Raw genomic sequence first — 14,954 nt, 5'->3', positions numbered from 1 at the left:
TTTGGTGGAAGAGTTAACAAAGGGGAAATCTAGGTTTTCCCACATGTGCTTGTATCTATGTGGATGCGGACGGATGCAGTCTAATTCTCTGCTTCTCACATTGTCTGTGGAGAAATATGAGACAGTGCAATGAAATGAGATGAGTAAGCCATTTTAATTCCAGACCAAAATGACTTATGTTTTTTTGTTATATGTATGTTCTTTAATGTAGTTACAAATATCATGTATTACTAAATGCCTTACAAGAAAAGATTATAATAAATGTATGTTTCCTGGGAACTTTCAATAAAGACAACTTCTTATTGTTCTGCTTCCCTTGCGCCAACTGGCATCCTTTAAACTATTTTTTTTTTTTTTTGTATGGATATCACCATACTGCCTTTACGAGCTAGGAAAATCCGGGCTGAGTCGGTACTTGTAACCATAGGCACGCAGGTGATGAGTTAGGTATTGCAGTTAATACATTTGAATTGGAGATGCATAGTGAAAGCACACAGTGAAATCTGAACAGCAGTCAGGGCCCTACGCAGAAAATGGGTTAGTTGTACTGTCCAACCCAAATCGTTTAATAATTATGACTTGTCACTGACGTTTCACTGTCGTCACTGCTTTCATTAACACATCAATTTAAGTCTACAGGCTATTTCAAATGGAGTAAACAGAACAGAAAACGATTTTGGAAGAGACAGATTTTCAGATAGTCGGTTACAAACCTTTTTAGCAGGGTAGTAAGGCTTTGCTGAGCAATTCCTTTCGCCGTTCGATTTGGCGAGGTGATATTCTGGATAGTATGGATGAAAATTCTCTCTACGATATTCACCCCCATGGTCTCCATGCACTTGCCCTAGGCCATGTCCTCCACGGGGCTAAAGTGAGTACATTTGCCTTTTCAAAAACCTTGAACAAATCTCTCGAGCGCTTTTCTGCTCACAACATAGCCTGCCCGCAACTCATGTAGCCTTGATTAACAAATGACCTGAACTTGTATCCAAAATAAATGGGTCGTGTCGTGTTGTGCCTGAATAGGAAGTACCGCAGGTTCTCAGTTACCACAAAGGTGTCATCGTTGGCTTTAAGAAACCACTCAGTGTCATGCAGATGATGTCTATGGACGTACTAGAGAGCACGGATAGTCTTCCAGTAAATCTGGCTTCGGCCCTCACTAACATTGAGCCCATCGCTGGGGAGGTATGTAGAAGCAGAGCTCATGTACAGAACCTTGTTGCAGTTCTTGGTCCACGTGGCGCGAACATGCCGCGCTCTCCTCTCCAGGTTCTGCGGACTGGTCATGATAGCAGCATAGCACGCGAACGTTTGAGTGAAGGTGCTTTTCTACCACGTCTAAAAACAGGAAAAATGTTTTTTGTCAACAAGATATGCCACATCTAAATAAATTAATCAACAATTAGTTACTCGAGCTTAGAACTGAAACAAATTATCCAAAGTCACATTAACAATGTACAAAATAAATACATCTGTAAAGTCGCAGGCTTCATGTTTTGTCCGGAGTTCCACGAGCGCAGAAATAGAGTAATGCTCCCCCGGCTGGGATTCTCGAGATTGCGTAATTTTTCGACAAGAGCCCCAAAAGAGATGGCGAAGGGCAAAACCAAAGAGTGCTCCAATGATGAACGGTGCATGCTTGCACATCTGAAAACGTGTCAGTGGACATACTGTCAGCACCAATCTCTGAGAGGTGTTAGTAAATAAATAAGTAACTTAAGTAAATACAAATAAATAATAGGCTAGTAATAAAGTAACAGTAACAAATTATAGTAGTAATGGCTGGGAAACAATGTTATGTATTAAACTGGACATGATAACGCACTCTTGACCATTACAACGTTTGAAGGAAATTAACCTTTGCGTAAAAGCTCGATTAAGAATTTTACACATAAAAAATCGAATACGCATATAATTGTACACTACTTTTGAAAGCAGCTGTTTCATATCTCCTACCTTCTTGAAAGAAGAATTAGGACCTCCAGTTAAACATGTTAAATATTATCCTAACAGCTAACTAACCCTCTCAGGAGAGGATAGCATATAGAGACAGTTTGACAGCAGACCACAGAAGATGATTCCTACACAATCCAAATTCTGTTTAACAAAGGCAGATGTAAATTCGTTACGAATGCTCATCACTGGAGCAAATATTGATTCTGGCGATCTTATGGAAATCACGAAGACGTCTTTCGGAAGGAAATGGTTCTCTGCTAAAAGAAGTACACTTTATCACACAGTATAAGAGTATCATTGCTTTTTAGAGGGATTGGGTTGTTATATGTATTCTGCTGTAGTGTAATTACAGGGATACCTGTCTTTAGAACTCTACAGCTTTCAGGGAAAACATTGTTGAGTAGTGGCGGATATAGAAAGTCACTGATGGGTGGGCCTGGAAAAATCTGTGTATGCCTGAGTGAAGCTCAGCACATTCTCTTCAACAGGCTAAGATATTTATAATGTGATGACGTTGGTCTCAATAAATACGTGTTTTCTGAAATTACACACCTACACCTGTTTGTTCTCTTGGTCATGACTCGCGCACGATAATATTCCTCAAAATACGATCATTTTAGTGGATACCGAAAGAACCCCCCGCAAAACAGAAAAAGAAAATAGACCAGTGAAAACAAACGCATTATCACGTGATATTAAAAATACCTCCTCGTTCATTTACATTTACGGCAGGCCTACCGGGTGAGCCCGTGAGAACGTTTAATGCATTCAGCTGTGCTCTGCAAGCATTTGCCAAGAGTGTTATGCATTTATGCGCTTGACACACTGTCATAGAACGTTCCTAATCGCGACAATTAAATTGCCATAGTACACTAAACATCGTTAGGTTCACACCGGCAGTTCCATGACATACCGGTATTAGAAAGTTATCGTTACACGTGCAGTGACCCATATTGCGCTAACGTTTAAATACTTTTACCGAACTCTGTTTTAGTGCTCATTTCCAGCAGGCGATTTGTAGGGGGACGAGGGGGATGCCATCCCCGTGCTAGCAAAATCACCAAGAATCATCTCCCTTGTTAACCGGTCCTGTCATCCCCCCTACATACTCTACAGAGTAGGGTCAGTGACCATTGGGCTGGCCCCTCCCCCCTTCTCTCCCTATTAAACGGTAAGAAATCACTTACTGCTCATACCTAAACATACAATTCAGAGGTGCTAGGCCTCAACAGGTTCCGAAGATCCGGAACCACGAATACGTTCTTTGGCTACCAGGCCTTTTTTTTTTTTTTGAATGGCAAACACTTAACAGTCTTTTGCTTTGCGGTACCTTTGTAACATCCATTAGCTTGGATAAACTGTACTATTATGTATGATTCACTTGCAGTTCACTTTTGGACAACTTCTGAATCAAGAATGGGCAAAGAGCGCTCCTTGGAAGATGGAAGGCAATTTTCGTGAAACCATTCAAGAGCCTCCTTTATCCCAACATCTCAACTTGAAAAGAATGAGACAAGACAATGTAATTGCACAAAATTGCTTTTGAAAATGACTTTCTACATCTGCATAATTCTTACTGCCCCATCATTTACATTAAGAGTAAATGAGCTACTTCTGTGACAGGCTTCAGAGGAATGATTACTTCACTTCATCTTGAATCAAAGTAACTGTTGCACTTCTGCCGTCGTCCCTTTTCACAGATTGGATGAAAAAAAAAAAAGGGAAAGAGTGGACAAGAAATCCATTTGAGGAACACTGAAGATTTTCAAGTGCAACAATGGCAAAACTTGACCATCAAATCCTTAAAATCTTTGCGTCCTCTGTGCTGAAATGACTTCTTGCGAAAACTCTGAACTTGGCGGTGATCGTTCTCCTAGGTGTAATAAAGTTAGCGATATTCTTCGTAGACAGCCACGTGCGGAAAAAGAGCAGATGTGGAAAGTTTCTACAATTAATCATTTTATGGTACAGCGATGACCCAGTTTTCTGTAGCAATAAGAACACTCAGCATAGCTTTTTTAAAAATAATGATTTAATTTGCATTGAAAGAGGAAACAAAACAAAAACAAAAAAACAAACCAAAAAAAGGATTCAATCTCTTGGACATCATTTGTAAAACACAAGATAAGAGTACATTATAATATAGCCAGGTTCTTTTTGCGGATTTGGGTCTCGACCATCAAAGAGTCCGAAGTATATAATAGAACTTGATTCCCCTATATGCACCTGCAAAAATAAAGCAGAAATATTTGAAATAATTTATGGAGAGCTGACTGCAATGATTCAGTTCTTTGGTATGAACTCAAACATCTGGACACAACTTTGTTACTGAATGACACTGCCAACAGAATAAAAACAACGAGCTTGAAAAAGCTCTTCAGTCAAATGAATTTGAAGGTTGTTTGTGAATTATTCATATTTAAACCTCGCAGCTAAAATTACAGTTTCGCATGAGAGACATCACTAACATTTTAGGTCACAGTCAGGGGCGTAACTAGCAATAAGCAGGTAATGCGGTTGCATCGGGGCCCGTGACAATTGGGGGCCCGTGAGCATGGGCTACTTATCCATTTTCTCTCCTTTCCTATAATGTACGGTAGTCTGTTACCTACTGTATTACTAGTGGCCTAATGATATAATTGTGGCATCAACTGTGCAGTGCATTTTGCTGTTGCCGGTCATTTTAAAGCTGTGTGCTTCAAAATACTTCTCCCATTTGCTATTGACATTACGTCACCATTCTGGTTAAGTGAGATGGGTTGGGGGCCCGCCTTGACCATCCTGCGTTGGGGCCCGGTGTTGGTTCGTTATGCCCCTGGTCACAATAGCATGGCTATTATATCACTAACAAACAATACTAATGTGCTACATTTTGCTTTTCTCTTGGATGCACCCTGACTGGTGCACATCTTTTTTTTAACATCCAAATCTTTATCTGCAAAGTCACTTTGTAAACTGAATGCCAAAGAGGTGTTTGCATAATGTGTCAGGTCTAAAATAGGCACCAGCCACATGCATGTGAAGTCAGTCGTACGCACACAAAAAAAGCTAGTCTCCAGGGAACAGCTTCACCCAAGCACTTTTCCTTTTGTCTTAAACAGAGCCAAGAGGTGGTTAGAAGTGTCTCTATGATGACTTGTGTGCCTACACATTGACTCATATTCTCCTCTTCAACCAACGAGAGCACTTGAGATCACATGATTAAAATACGTGGGCAAAGCTTTGTGCCTGCTCATTTGTGGTGCAGTAAGGGCAAAACCGACTGAACTTCAAACACATTAAATATGTATAAAACGCTAACCTAAGAGTAATTTAACGAAGACAACATTTCAAATAAACACATAAAAAGATACATGACGAGCGGACGTACAGGTTCATCTAAAATTATAACCTCTATAAGAATAATCTTCTTTTAATGTATGCATCACCAGCAAGAGCTTTAATAAGTAGTTTCTCTCTCACCTGGCTAGTGATGTCAGTCCTCCACGGGTTGACCTGCTGTCCGTCACACCAGCCCCCCCGTCCGTACAGCCATGTGCCGTGTTCGTTAGGGACGGCCCCTTCCACCACGCGCAGCGTACAGCCCAGAGCAGTCCCTGCAGGCAAACCCCCAGAGCGAAACAAACGCGAGCCAACAGGCCGACATAAGTTAGCGGCTGTGAGATTCGTGTTCTCTATTTTGTATTCTGTACACCTTTGCCAGCAATTTTCTGTGCTCCACAACACGCAGAGAAACATTTAGTCTCGAGTAGTGACAGAAAACAACACATCTCTGGACACGAAACTGAAATGTTTAACTATGTTAGTAAGACTGACTAAAAAGATGAAACCAAATCCTGAAAGCTGATACCCGTCTTAAGCTTGCGTCTCACCTGCCGTGTCAAACACAAGAGAGTTGTTGAACTTGCGGTTGACGACGAAGTGATGTGAAGTTACACAGAACTCACAGCAGCCGTACTCGTCGCTCCCATGACCGGAGATTACAGCATACAGTTCCACCTGCCATTCAAAAACAAAACCATCCAAAATACTAAATAAATCAGAAAAGTAATGATTTTTTAAAAAAAAATGTTTTACTTTAGATTTTCGTTAATCTGCTAAATAGTACGCTAATGAATGTCACCTTTTTGGTTGATGCTGGCACTTTAAACTGGATTTCTTTGTATCTGGTGTTGTAATCCTTGTCAAATTTTCCACCATTATATAGCAAAATGAGATTAAATGGATGCAATGTCTCTGAATAATTCCCTGTCAAACAAAAAGAATGAGACCTGCGTTACCCGGACCAGCTCCAGCTCTCAGAACACATCTGCATTTGAACAGAGTAAACACCACATATAGTAAAGCTATGGAGTACACCACACACACACACACACACACACACACACACAAAACTCAATCCGGTTAGGTGTTGACACAAGATTGCTGAATGTGTTTAAGATAGAGGACCCTTCTCCTCATGTACTGAAGGCTCTCAGCAATTCAGGAGGCCTAAACGGAATCTGTCTTTATACCAAAACACAAGTGACAAACACATGCAGAAACATTAAAACACACACTGCGTGAAAAGAGGTGTATTCGGCATGGAATACTCCCGTATATTCCTGGATACTCCACAGATTATCGGCTGTATCCGGCAGTTTGCAGCTCTGTTACGCGGCATGGAATACTCCTGAATATGTACCGTGTTTTGGGGTCTGCCTAGAGCCCTTAGTTGCCATGGTGAATAATCCCTTGGGGGTGCTTGGAAGGGAACATTTGCACTTCACACCTTGGGCCACCAGGTATCCTGCAATTGGTCAAAAGTCTTTCTTTGGATTGGTGGAGCAATGTCTTGCCCCTCCTCTAAAACCCTTCCCCATTGGTCCATTGTGGGTCCCCAGAAATGAATTCATATGGTTTATATAATAATAATAATAATTATTATTATTATTAATATTATTATTATTATTGGTGGTGTTGTTGTTTTATGTTCATAGGTAGATTGTATAGATAGTCTGGCAAACAAAAATAAATTACACAAATTTTATTATAAATAAAGCAAATACAGTATAATATAAGGCATATAAATTGACAATTTATATATATATATATATATATATATATATATATAAAATCAATGTACAATATATAATACATCAGAATAGAATACATCAGAACAGAATATACTGTAATATCATAGCATATAATACAAATGCTTTTGGGAACATAAATGAAACTCTAAATGTTGAGCATTCCCAAGAACAACCCAGCTTCCGTGGTCTCTATTCTGTAGCACCCCACACAGTGCAGACAACTCTGTGCTAGGCGGGAGGACCCACGCTGGCCTTCCATCCAAGATGGCGGCGTCCCTTTCAGAAATTATATCTACTGATGCGGTCCTCCATATGGCAGCCTCTTCCTCAGTTTAAAGAACACTAGCTCTGGCCTTGAGCAGATGCAAAACACAGTGAAAATATAAATTAGATCACTGAAAATAGCAAATGGAGAAAAAGTCTAAGAACTACTAGGGAAATGATGTTTTGACTTACTCTTCTCCTCCTTTGCCTCGTTCGAGTGGCGATCCTGCCCCCCTCTTTGTTCTCTGAATTCACCCGGTAACTCTTTCGAATAGTCTCAATCGGTCTTTCAGGATGCTAGAGAGAAAAAAAAACGGAGAAGAAAGGAAGATTGAATAAAAGTTCGTTTAGAATTCCAAGCACTGCTATGAAACAATCGCGACGATATAGTCTACCAACAAAACACGCTGTCCTACCTTGTCCGCAGATCATATCTGTGCGTGTTGTTTTCAGCATTATGCATTATCCGCACAGCTTCCTGTAGAAGCAAAATTAATACAAGAGTTAAATTCAACCACATTAAGGGATAAAGCAGATAAAGAAATGTGAACGTATCAGAATGCGCGGCAGTCAAAGACGAAAGCCAGAAGGCTACAGAAATAAACTTACCGAAACAGAGTTATTCCCCGCTCGTCTTCTTTTCTCGGGCAGACTCTTCTTGCGCCTCTTTGATGGGACTCCATCCTGTCCAACCGCCGAATAACATTCTCCATGAACGTTTACTGCTGTTCAGACATCTTCTTAAAAATGCATTTAACGGGGACACCAGTTGTTTGTTTTCGTTCGGACTTGGCGTTGGAAAAATTGGATATTCCCGACGCACGAGTAGCCTCTCCACTCCGCTGTCCGTTCGAAAACTCAAGTGTTCTTTTGCAAGTCATCTTCAAAATGCACACTATCGACAGAATACGGAGTACAACTTCTGTAATCTTTCAGTGACTCGCTTCTCCTTACCTTACTACAGGTAACCCCTTGCCCAAAGCAAATTTCGCGCTGCAGTTGCACACAATGCTATTGGTTACTGTCACCCTACGCCATGCACGCACAGAAAACTGATTGGACAGGACTCAACCTTAGATTCTAAGTGGGTGGTTTGAAAACGGGGCGCGTCCTCGTACTGAGGAGAAACATTCTGAACAAACAAGCGAGAATCAACAACAAAAACTCCTATGCCCTGTAAACTTTTTTTTTTAAAGTCCTGTATCCTTTGTCCCGCATCCCTCATACTGAGATAATGTCCCGCATTTTCGCTGGTCGTTTGGTTTTTAACTGTCAGAAATAAAAAAAATATGGATCCATTATTTTACCCGCCCGCACATGAGCATAGTTTCTAATCTATTTAATAGCGCTATGTCAAAAGCAGTAAAAATGCAACATAGGCGAGTTTTTTTAAAAGCCTTGCTTTCACCAAATGGCTGAGAGAAGAGCGTTGAGGGCGGTCATCAAGAGTCTGTGGCGGCCGTCAATCAAACTGTGCAGCTGTGGGGCCGACAAATTTCTTTGCTACGTCACAAAAACCAAACTTAGTAAAACTTTACAGATATGAAGATAAACGCTGTCAGCCGACATCATGGTCAAAAAGAAAGGAAAAAGTTCTTTTATCCCTTCTGACCATGCTTCTCATCCAATAGAGATTTTGGCTTGATATAAAGATTTGCATTGAAATTGTTTTATTTTATGTAATATTTTATTTTGAGCCTTATTTATTCTTATAGTTGGATTTGGTCAGGGGTTTAACTTGAAAGACTTGAGCTGTATGATGCCTGCTGCTTTGCTTAAGTACAGTTGCCTTTGATGGGCCTGTAATGGCCAATGCATGTTGGATGTCTATCAATACAAGTGTTTCTTATACAGTTAGACTGACATTATATCTAAGTTTTACATCATCTCTCAGCATTAGTAACATGTCCCATATTGTCCCACACAAACTTACTACTTGTCCCCCATTTGGTCTGTTTGCATCTGGTCACCCTGTACCTTTGGCCCCAAGTAGAGGACAGTTGCATAACCACCAAATATGTAATAAATGAATCTCTCATTTAGACTTTTTTTAAATTATGTTTTCAGTGTGTTTTTGTATGCTCCATTTGAGGTGTCCATTGTAATTTAGCTGCACGACAGAGCAATGACATTAAAGGCTATATGGGCCTACCACTGCTGTATTATACACCATGCAACACCTAAGAAGTTTGTGTGGTTATCAAAATATCGGCTAAATATTACATATAGGCTAACTGATAGAAAGTTACAGTGAGGAAGGGGGGCAGGCTTCTATACCCAGTCCCACCTAGACCACTGACTGTTATTAGCATTTGAAAGACCAAGCCATCAGCTAACGACTGTGGTCACACGGATGCCCGAAAACTGCCGTCTAACAGCTGTATTCGGACATTTGTGGGAGTTTTCAGGTCCGCATGACAAAGTTCTGCGGGCATCCGAATACCTCCGGAAAACAGCAGGTTTAGCGGAAGTTTACTTTGTCCGGATATTTCCGAATACACCACTTTTCACGCAGTGTAAATATCTATCATGCGTTGACCACCTTATTAGACCGAAAAATGGTTTTACTTTTGAATTAAAAAGCTACTTTTGCTTTGTGACAGGACACTGATGACAATGATTTAGGGTGGAGTCTATTTTCAAGCCAGTGACGAAAACCCAAACAAAATGTTTGTGAGCACCAAAGGGAGAACAGCTGGTACTTATTGAGTTCTGTTGCGTCCCTCGAACAAGCAGGGGAAAAAAAAAAAAAAAAAGCTGCTTTCCCAGCTCTCTGTCTCTCTCTCTCTCTCTCTCTCAGCGAAATGTAAAAGGCTGAGAATTGCAGCAGATGAGCCATTTTTGCTCCATCTCTTTTTCTCAACCAGCGAAACCCCTGCGGTTTTCCTGGAACATACATTACGAGTTGTGAGCTCTCTTTCTCTTCTCTATGAACCCGTATCTTTGTCATGGGTTGATGGACCAAAAAAAAAAAAAGAGATCTAATTCACATCTCATTTAGCCAAAAAGCACAATAAACTTAAAAAAAAAAAAAAGGAATCGCGAAAGGAAGATATGAGCTGTATACCTTCATATAGTCGCAGTGCACTGAGGAATAGAAAAGATCTGCCTATCCTAAATGCACAGATTTAGAATCACTGTGATATACACAAAACTTTATATTCCTTTAAAGCAGCACGGCCATCTTCATAGTCAGTAGGTTATTTGTTAGTTTTCAACAGGGGGGTGGCCCAATGGCCAACAGGGGGGATGGCCCAGTGGTCACTGACACGACCCTAGAGGCATCGCCCTTCATCCCCCTACAAATCGCCTACTGTTCGTCGCGATGAACGTGTGGTTACTGTATTTGTTGTTTGGCTAGCATTTGTAGGTGAGAATTTAAATGAACTTTCACTTCGGATAAACAGTGCTGCGTTAGCGTTCTTTGCTAACCTGTGTGGTTGCTCTGACTGAAACGTAGGTTAAGGGACGTAACCCACGGCATGGCCCACGGCACCGTCTTCATGGTGAACGCACATCTCTCATGATTCAACAAAGGAATAAGAGGGGAGACGTCGGTCACCCAATGGCCTGTTCCTCTGGAAAGCAGAACACGGGACACGGCAATTTATCGGCATCAACCTTAGCGTAACCCGCAGAGACATTCAGACAGACGTTTCTAAGTTAGGGGCCGTACCTGCGGAACGCCGTGATCCAGCGACCGAGTTCCATGTTGCAGTAGGGACTGAATTGTTGGCAGCACACAAAGAGCTGTACCGTGTGGTCCCAGTGAGCGCACGTCTCGTCCTGACGGCCCGGGCAGGTCAGGGCCGCCTCCAGTTCAAGCACATCGTATTCCAGTACATCTGGTAAACGAAACAGTCAGACGTGGTTACACGTTTCAAAAAAAAAAAAAAATGATTCACATTTCTCAGTTTCTTACATAAGAACACCACAAAGCCTTTCCCTATTTCTTTTTTTTTTTTCTCTCTGAAGCCTGTTAATTTTTTTGTGAGCACTTTTTGCGACTTGCATGTAATACATTCCATGCCACTGCCATCTGACGGTGACCTCGCTATCAAAGAAGAAATTAGATAAACAGATTTAAAAAAAAAAAAAACAAAAACCCATAACTGGTGTTTATTTATTTATGTAGGCTGAGCAGATGTGTGCATTAAGGGCCATTAATTTCCAAACCTGGAGGAAGATCCACAACAGCCTGAGCGCCATCCTCCCCTTGCATCTGCAGGTGATCGAACACAGACACCACCGTGGCTGGCTTGCTCACATGCTCCTGCAGACCTCGATGAAAGTCAAACCTGTCCGGTAACGGAACAAGACTTTCACTCAATGGGGCTCATCAACACACTGACAGGTAAATGTGTGCACGTCAGCGACGGAGTGTTAAGTGACTCAAATGAGTTATCCAAACATGGATGCCAAATCCATCACAAACAGAGTTCTACATATTGTTAATGCGCATTAACGACAGACATGTTCCTAACTGGTGGACTAATCGATGAGTCATGTTATTCTGTTCAGCTGCTGATTAAGCTGCTGGTTGCTCTTCTAAACGATGAATACTTTTAAAGCAGTTTAACTGCTATTTCTGAATGATTTTCTGTCATCTGCCCTCCCTTGATTTGGGCATGCTAGAGAAAAGAAAGCTGTTTATTTTGAGACGTTAACGACCTGATGTGTATAAGATGACAGAGGCTGATTTCACTCTGTAAACATACCACTGTGCCTGCCAGGCTACGAATCGGAAAGAGGGGTAAAGGAACCAGCCCATCTCTGACAGCGCCCCCTTCTGGTCTATCCCAAAAAAGAAGCTTGGAGAGGGAGTGATTTGGAACGACACATTCACTGGCTTCCCAGCTCTACAAACACAAGATTAAAAAAAAAAAGATAAATAAATAAATAAAGGACTTAAAGGACAGCGATGATGTGACATCCGATTTCACACCATTAGAGGAAACCTGACCCCAGGGCAGGAAGGAAACAGACCAATTACAGCTGCCATGAGTGATAACACATGATAAAGCAAGAGCTCTGTCAAGGTCACATGTGGACCACCTTTTTTGTTAAACTACACCTTCACAAAAATCCACTCAACGCTTTAACTGGTCCTGAGCACGTTCCAGTTCAAAGCCTTAGGCTATACCATTCATTGTAGCTTTAATTAAAATGGGTCTTCTAAGGATCTTCTGACCCTTGATGGTAATGACCTTGGGATAAGGTAACTGGCATAATAATTGTGGTGGTTTGAAACGTAAAACATGACACCTCTGCTTACTTGACCCTGTACAAGGTACCTGAGGTTGCTCCAGAGACAATTGAACTCTGGTCACGTGTAATTATTATGAGTCACTCTCAAAAAGAGCATCAGCTAAATGAATGAAAATTACAACTGTAATTGAGTTTGACCCTTTGTGATTCAGCTGAGCCGGTTTGGCCCTGTGAGAACACCAAGCCCTGGAAGAGTGAAGTCCTTACAGCAGGGCGCGTAAAACGCCGGCGTCAAAATGCGTCATAGCGGCAGGGATGCTCAGTTGAGTGTAACACTCATCTTCTTGGCAGTTCATGTCCTTGATGGGGTTGCCTGGCAGTGCGTATACCAAAACCCCCGCAGCTTTAGAATCAGCCATGCTTTTAACCTGAGAGAGAGAGAGAGAGAGAGAGAGAGAGAGAGAGAGAGAGAATTAAAATGATTTCAGTGAAATGATTTAAAGTTTCTTCTTTCCATAGTACTTCTGTTCTTCTCTGGAACTGCTACAACGCATCACTGTTAATAGTACATGGACAATAGGTATTCTAAGACTGAGGAAATAAAACCAGTTTGTTGAAGTGAAAAAGCAAAATGAAACAGAGAGATAAAAAAAAAAAGCGGAAGGAAACTGCAGCATAAAATTTCATACTTGTTTTATGTGTGGTTATTAAATCTGTCTGATACGCTGTATGTTTAACCTTTTTGAAAAACGAGCAGCCGTCCTCAGATATCCAAGCAACAGCTCCGGCAACTGAAGGAGATGGTTCACATCCATTCCCTGCATCGGCAAGCCTGTATGGGCCCTGAGACCAGTGTCCAAACAACCAGTCATATCTAGCATCTAGTCGTTTGGCAACCACAGATATGGCCCACTCTGAAAATAGTCAATGAAAAATGACACCAGTTCAAAGAAGCTACATTTAAAAAAAATATTTTTTTTTACCGAATATGATATGGTGCTGTTACGCTGCATTTCTAAAATACCATAAACAACGTCAGGTTTCACATGCGATATGTCACCACCGCGCCATTTAGCTTACAACATTCAGGCAAACCTGGAGAGGAGAACAAGACTTGCGCGAGGCCATAGTTGTGCCCGTTGCAACCCCATGAGTAGAGGACGCCAGGGATCCAGTTGCCCAGAGCGTAGACGGGGACAGGTGAGAAATGTAGCCTCGACAAGACCTCTTTTCTCCTAAAGATAATTTCAAAAGAATGAGTGAGCTGGGGTTTTTTCTTCTTCTTGTTGGTTTGTTTGTTTTTGAGTGAGCTGTTCCTGGTATCAGTAATCTTATTACGGTAAGACTGTCATCATAAATAAGTGTGAATTTGACCTTATTTTGGAACAGGATGCGCGTTTCCCCACTCTATAGGCATAATACCAAACTAATCTGAGACAATTATCGTGTGTGAGTAATCAGACCTTCGTGCAGCTACGCTGTGCACCTGCTCTCTCATCCAGAGCGCATCGCGCGCTGCGGAGTCGTCCAGAGACAAGAACAAAACTTGTGCAGTGGCGGGCAAGTAGTCCACCAAATCCGAAAGGGACGCTTCGGATGTCCAAAGGCATTCCAAAAAGCCCGATTTGTTGGTGAACGCATGGATGACCACCGAAGAATTCGTATCTGACGGTAATGGATAGATGAATTCCCCGTCTAAAGTTTTTACGTGGAAAGCTTGCGCGAGATCCCCCGGTTCAAATCCTGTCGTTTGTGTAGGATTTCTTTTCATTTTCAAGTTAACGGTGCTGTGGTCAAATGTCAAAGGTGTTCGCACCTTAGATTTTAAATTGCTTAAGAATTTCGCATTTCCTTCACGAACTGCCGCAACAATTAGAAATTCTGATAAATACAAACATATGACATAAAGCGCCACAGCTCTGGAAAGAAAACTTGCCATAATTCAAAGTCCAGATCGTCCCCAGCACCTCAGGACTGAATTTCACAACCAAGCCGCCAAAATCTTGATAGCCTGACTATGTAGAGCAATTCCCGGCCACATTTTAACCACTGAAAATTTGCAACATTTAAGAAGCACGTTACTTCCTCATTTGGATAACATTATGGGCGTGTCCTACGGTAGCCCCAAAGCTGCAAAAGGTTAAATGCACAGATAAGCAAAGCAGTTGGCTGACTTTCAAACTTCAACACAACAGTAATGTATAACGTAACAGTTATGTTCTCCCCGTCTTGATAAGCTTAAAATGTCTAAATAAAAAACATGTCAGGCATTAGGAGTATGCTGTGAATCTATCTATCTATCTATCTATCTATCTATCTATCTATCTATCTATCTATCTATCTGTCTGTCTGTCTGTTTGTCTGTCTGTCTGTCTGTCTGTCTGTCTGTCTGTCTATCCATTTATTTGTTTATTTATTTATAGAGGCGTGGTTGTCTAATTAGCACTA

The 14,954-nt window shown here is 41.4% G+C and overlaps 1 protein-coding gene and 1 pseudogene across 1 annotated transcript; both read right to left on the bottom strand.

The window, feature by feature from the left end:
• Positions 1-381: 381 nt before the first annotated feature.
• Positions 382-1,324, bottom strand: LOC115821524 (glycoprotein-N-acetylgalactosamine 3-beta-galactosyltransferase 1-like; annotated as a pseudogene).
• A 2,719-nt stretch (positions 1,325-4,043) lies between these two features.
• Positions 4,044-14,546, bottom strand: LOC115820930 (uncharacterized). The gene is made up of 12 exons (XM_030784642.1): positions 13,970-14,546; positions 13,602-13,741; positions 13,245-13,420; positions 12,774-12,934; positions 12,017-12,157; positions 11,475-11,596; positions 10,975-11,143; positions 10,731-10,876; positions 6,083-6,207; positions 5,832-5,958; positions 5,422-5,555; positions 4,044-4,185 (listed from the first exon to the last, which is right to left on the bottom strand). Exons 1-12 carry the CDS (start codon positions 14,443-14,445, stop codon positions 4,066-4,068), a joined length of 2,037 nt encoding a protein of 678 aa, XP_030640502.1. The 5' UTR covers positions 14,446-14,546; the 3' UTR covers positions 4,044-4,065.
• Between the last annotated feature and the right edge of the window lie 408 nt (positions 14,547-14,954).

Source organism: Chanos chanos, chromosome 9, assembly GCF_902362185.1.
Source record: "Chanos chanos chromosome 9, fChaCha1.1, whole genome shotgun sequence".
Taxonomy (NCBI): Eukaryota; Metazoa; Chordata; class Actinopteri; order Gonorynchiformes; family Chanidae; genus Chanos; species Chanos chanos.
The sequence above is the reverse complement of the archived record's forward strand: the minus strand, read 5'-3'. Positions and strand labels throughout refer to the sequence as shown.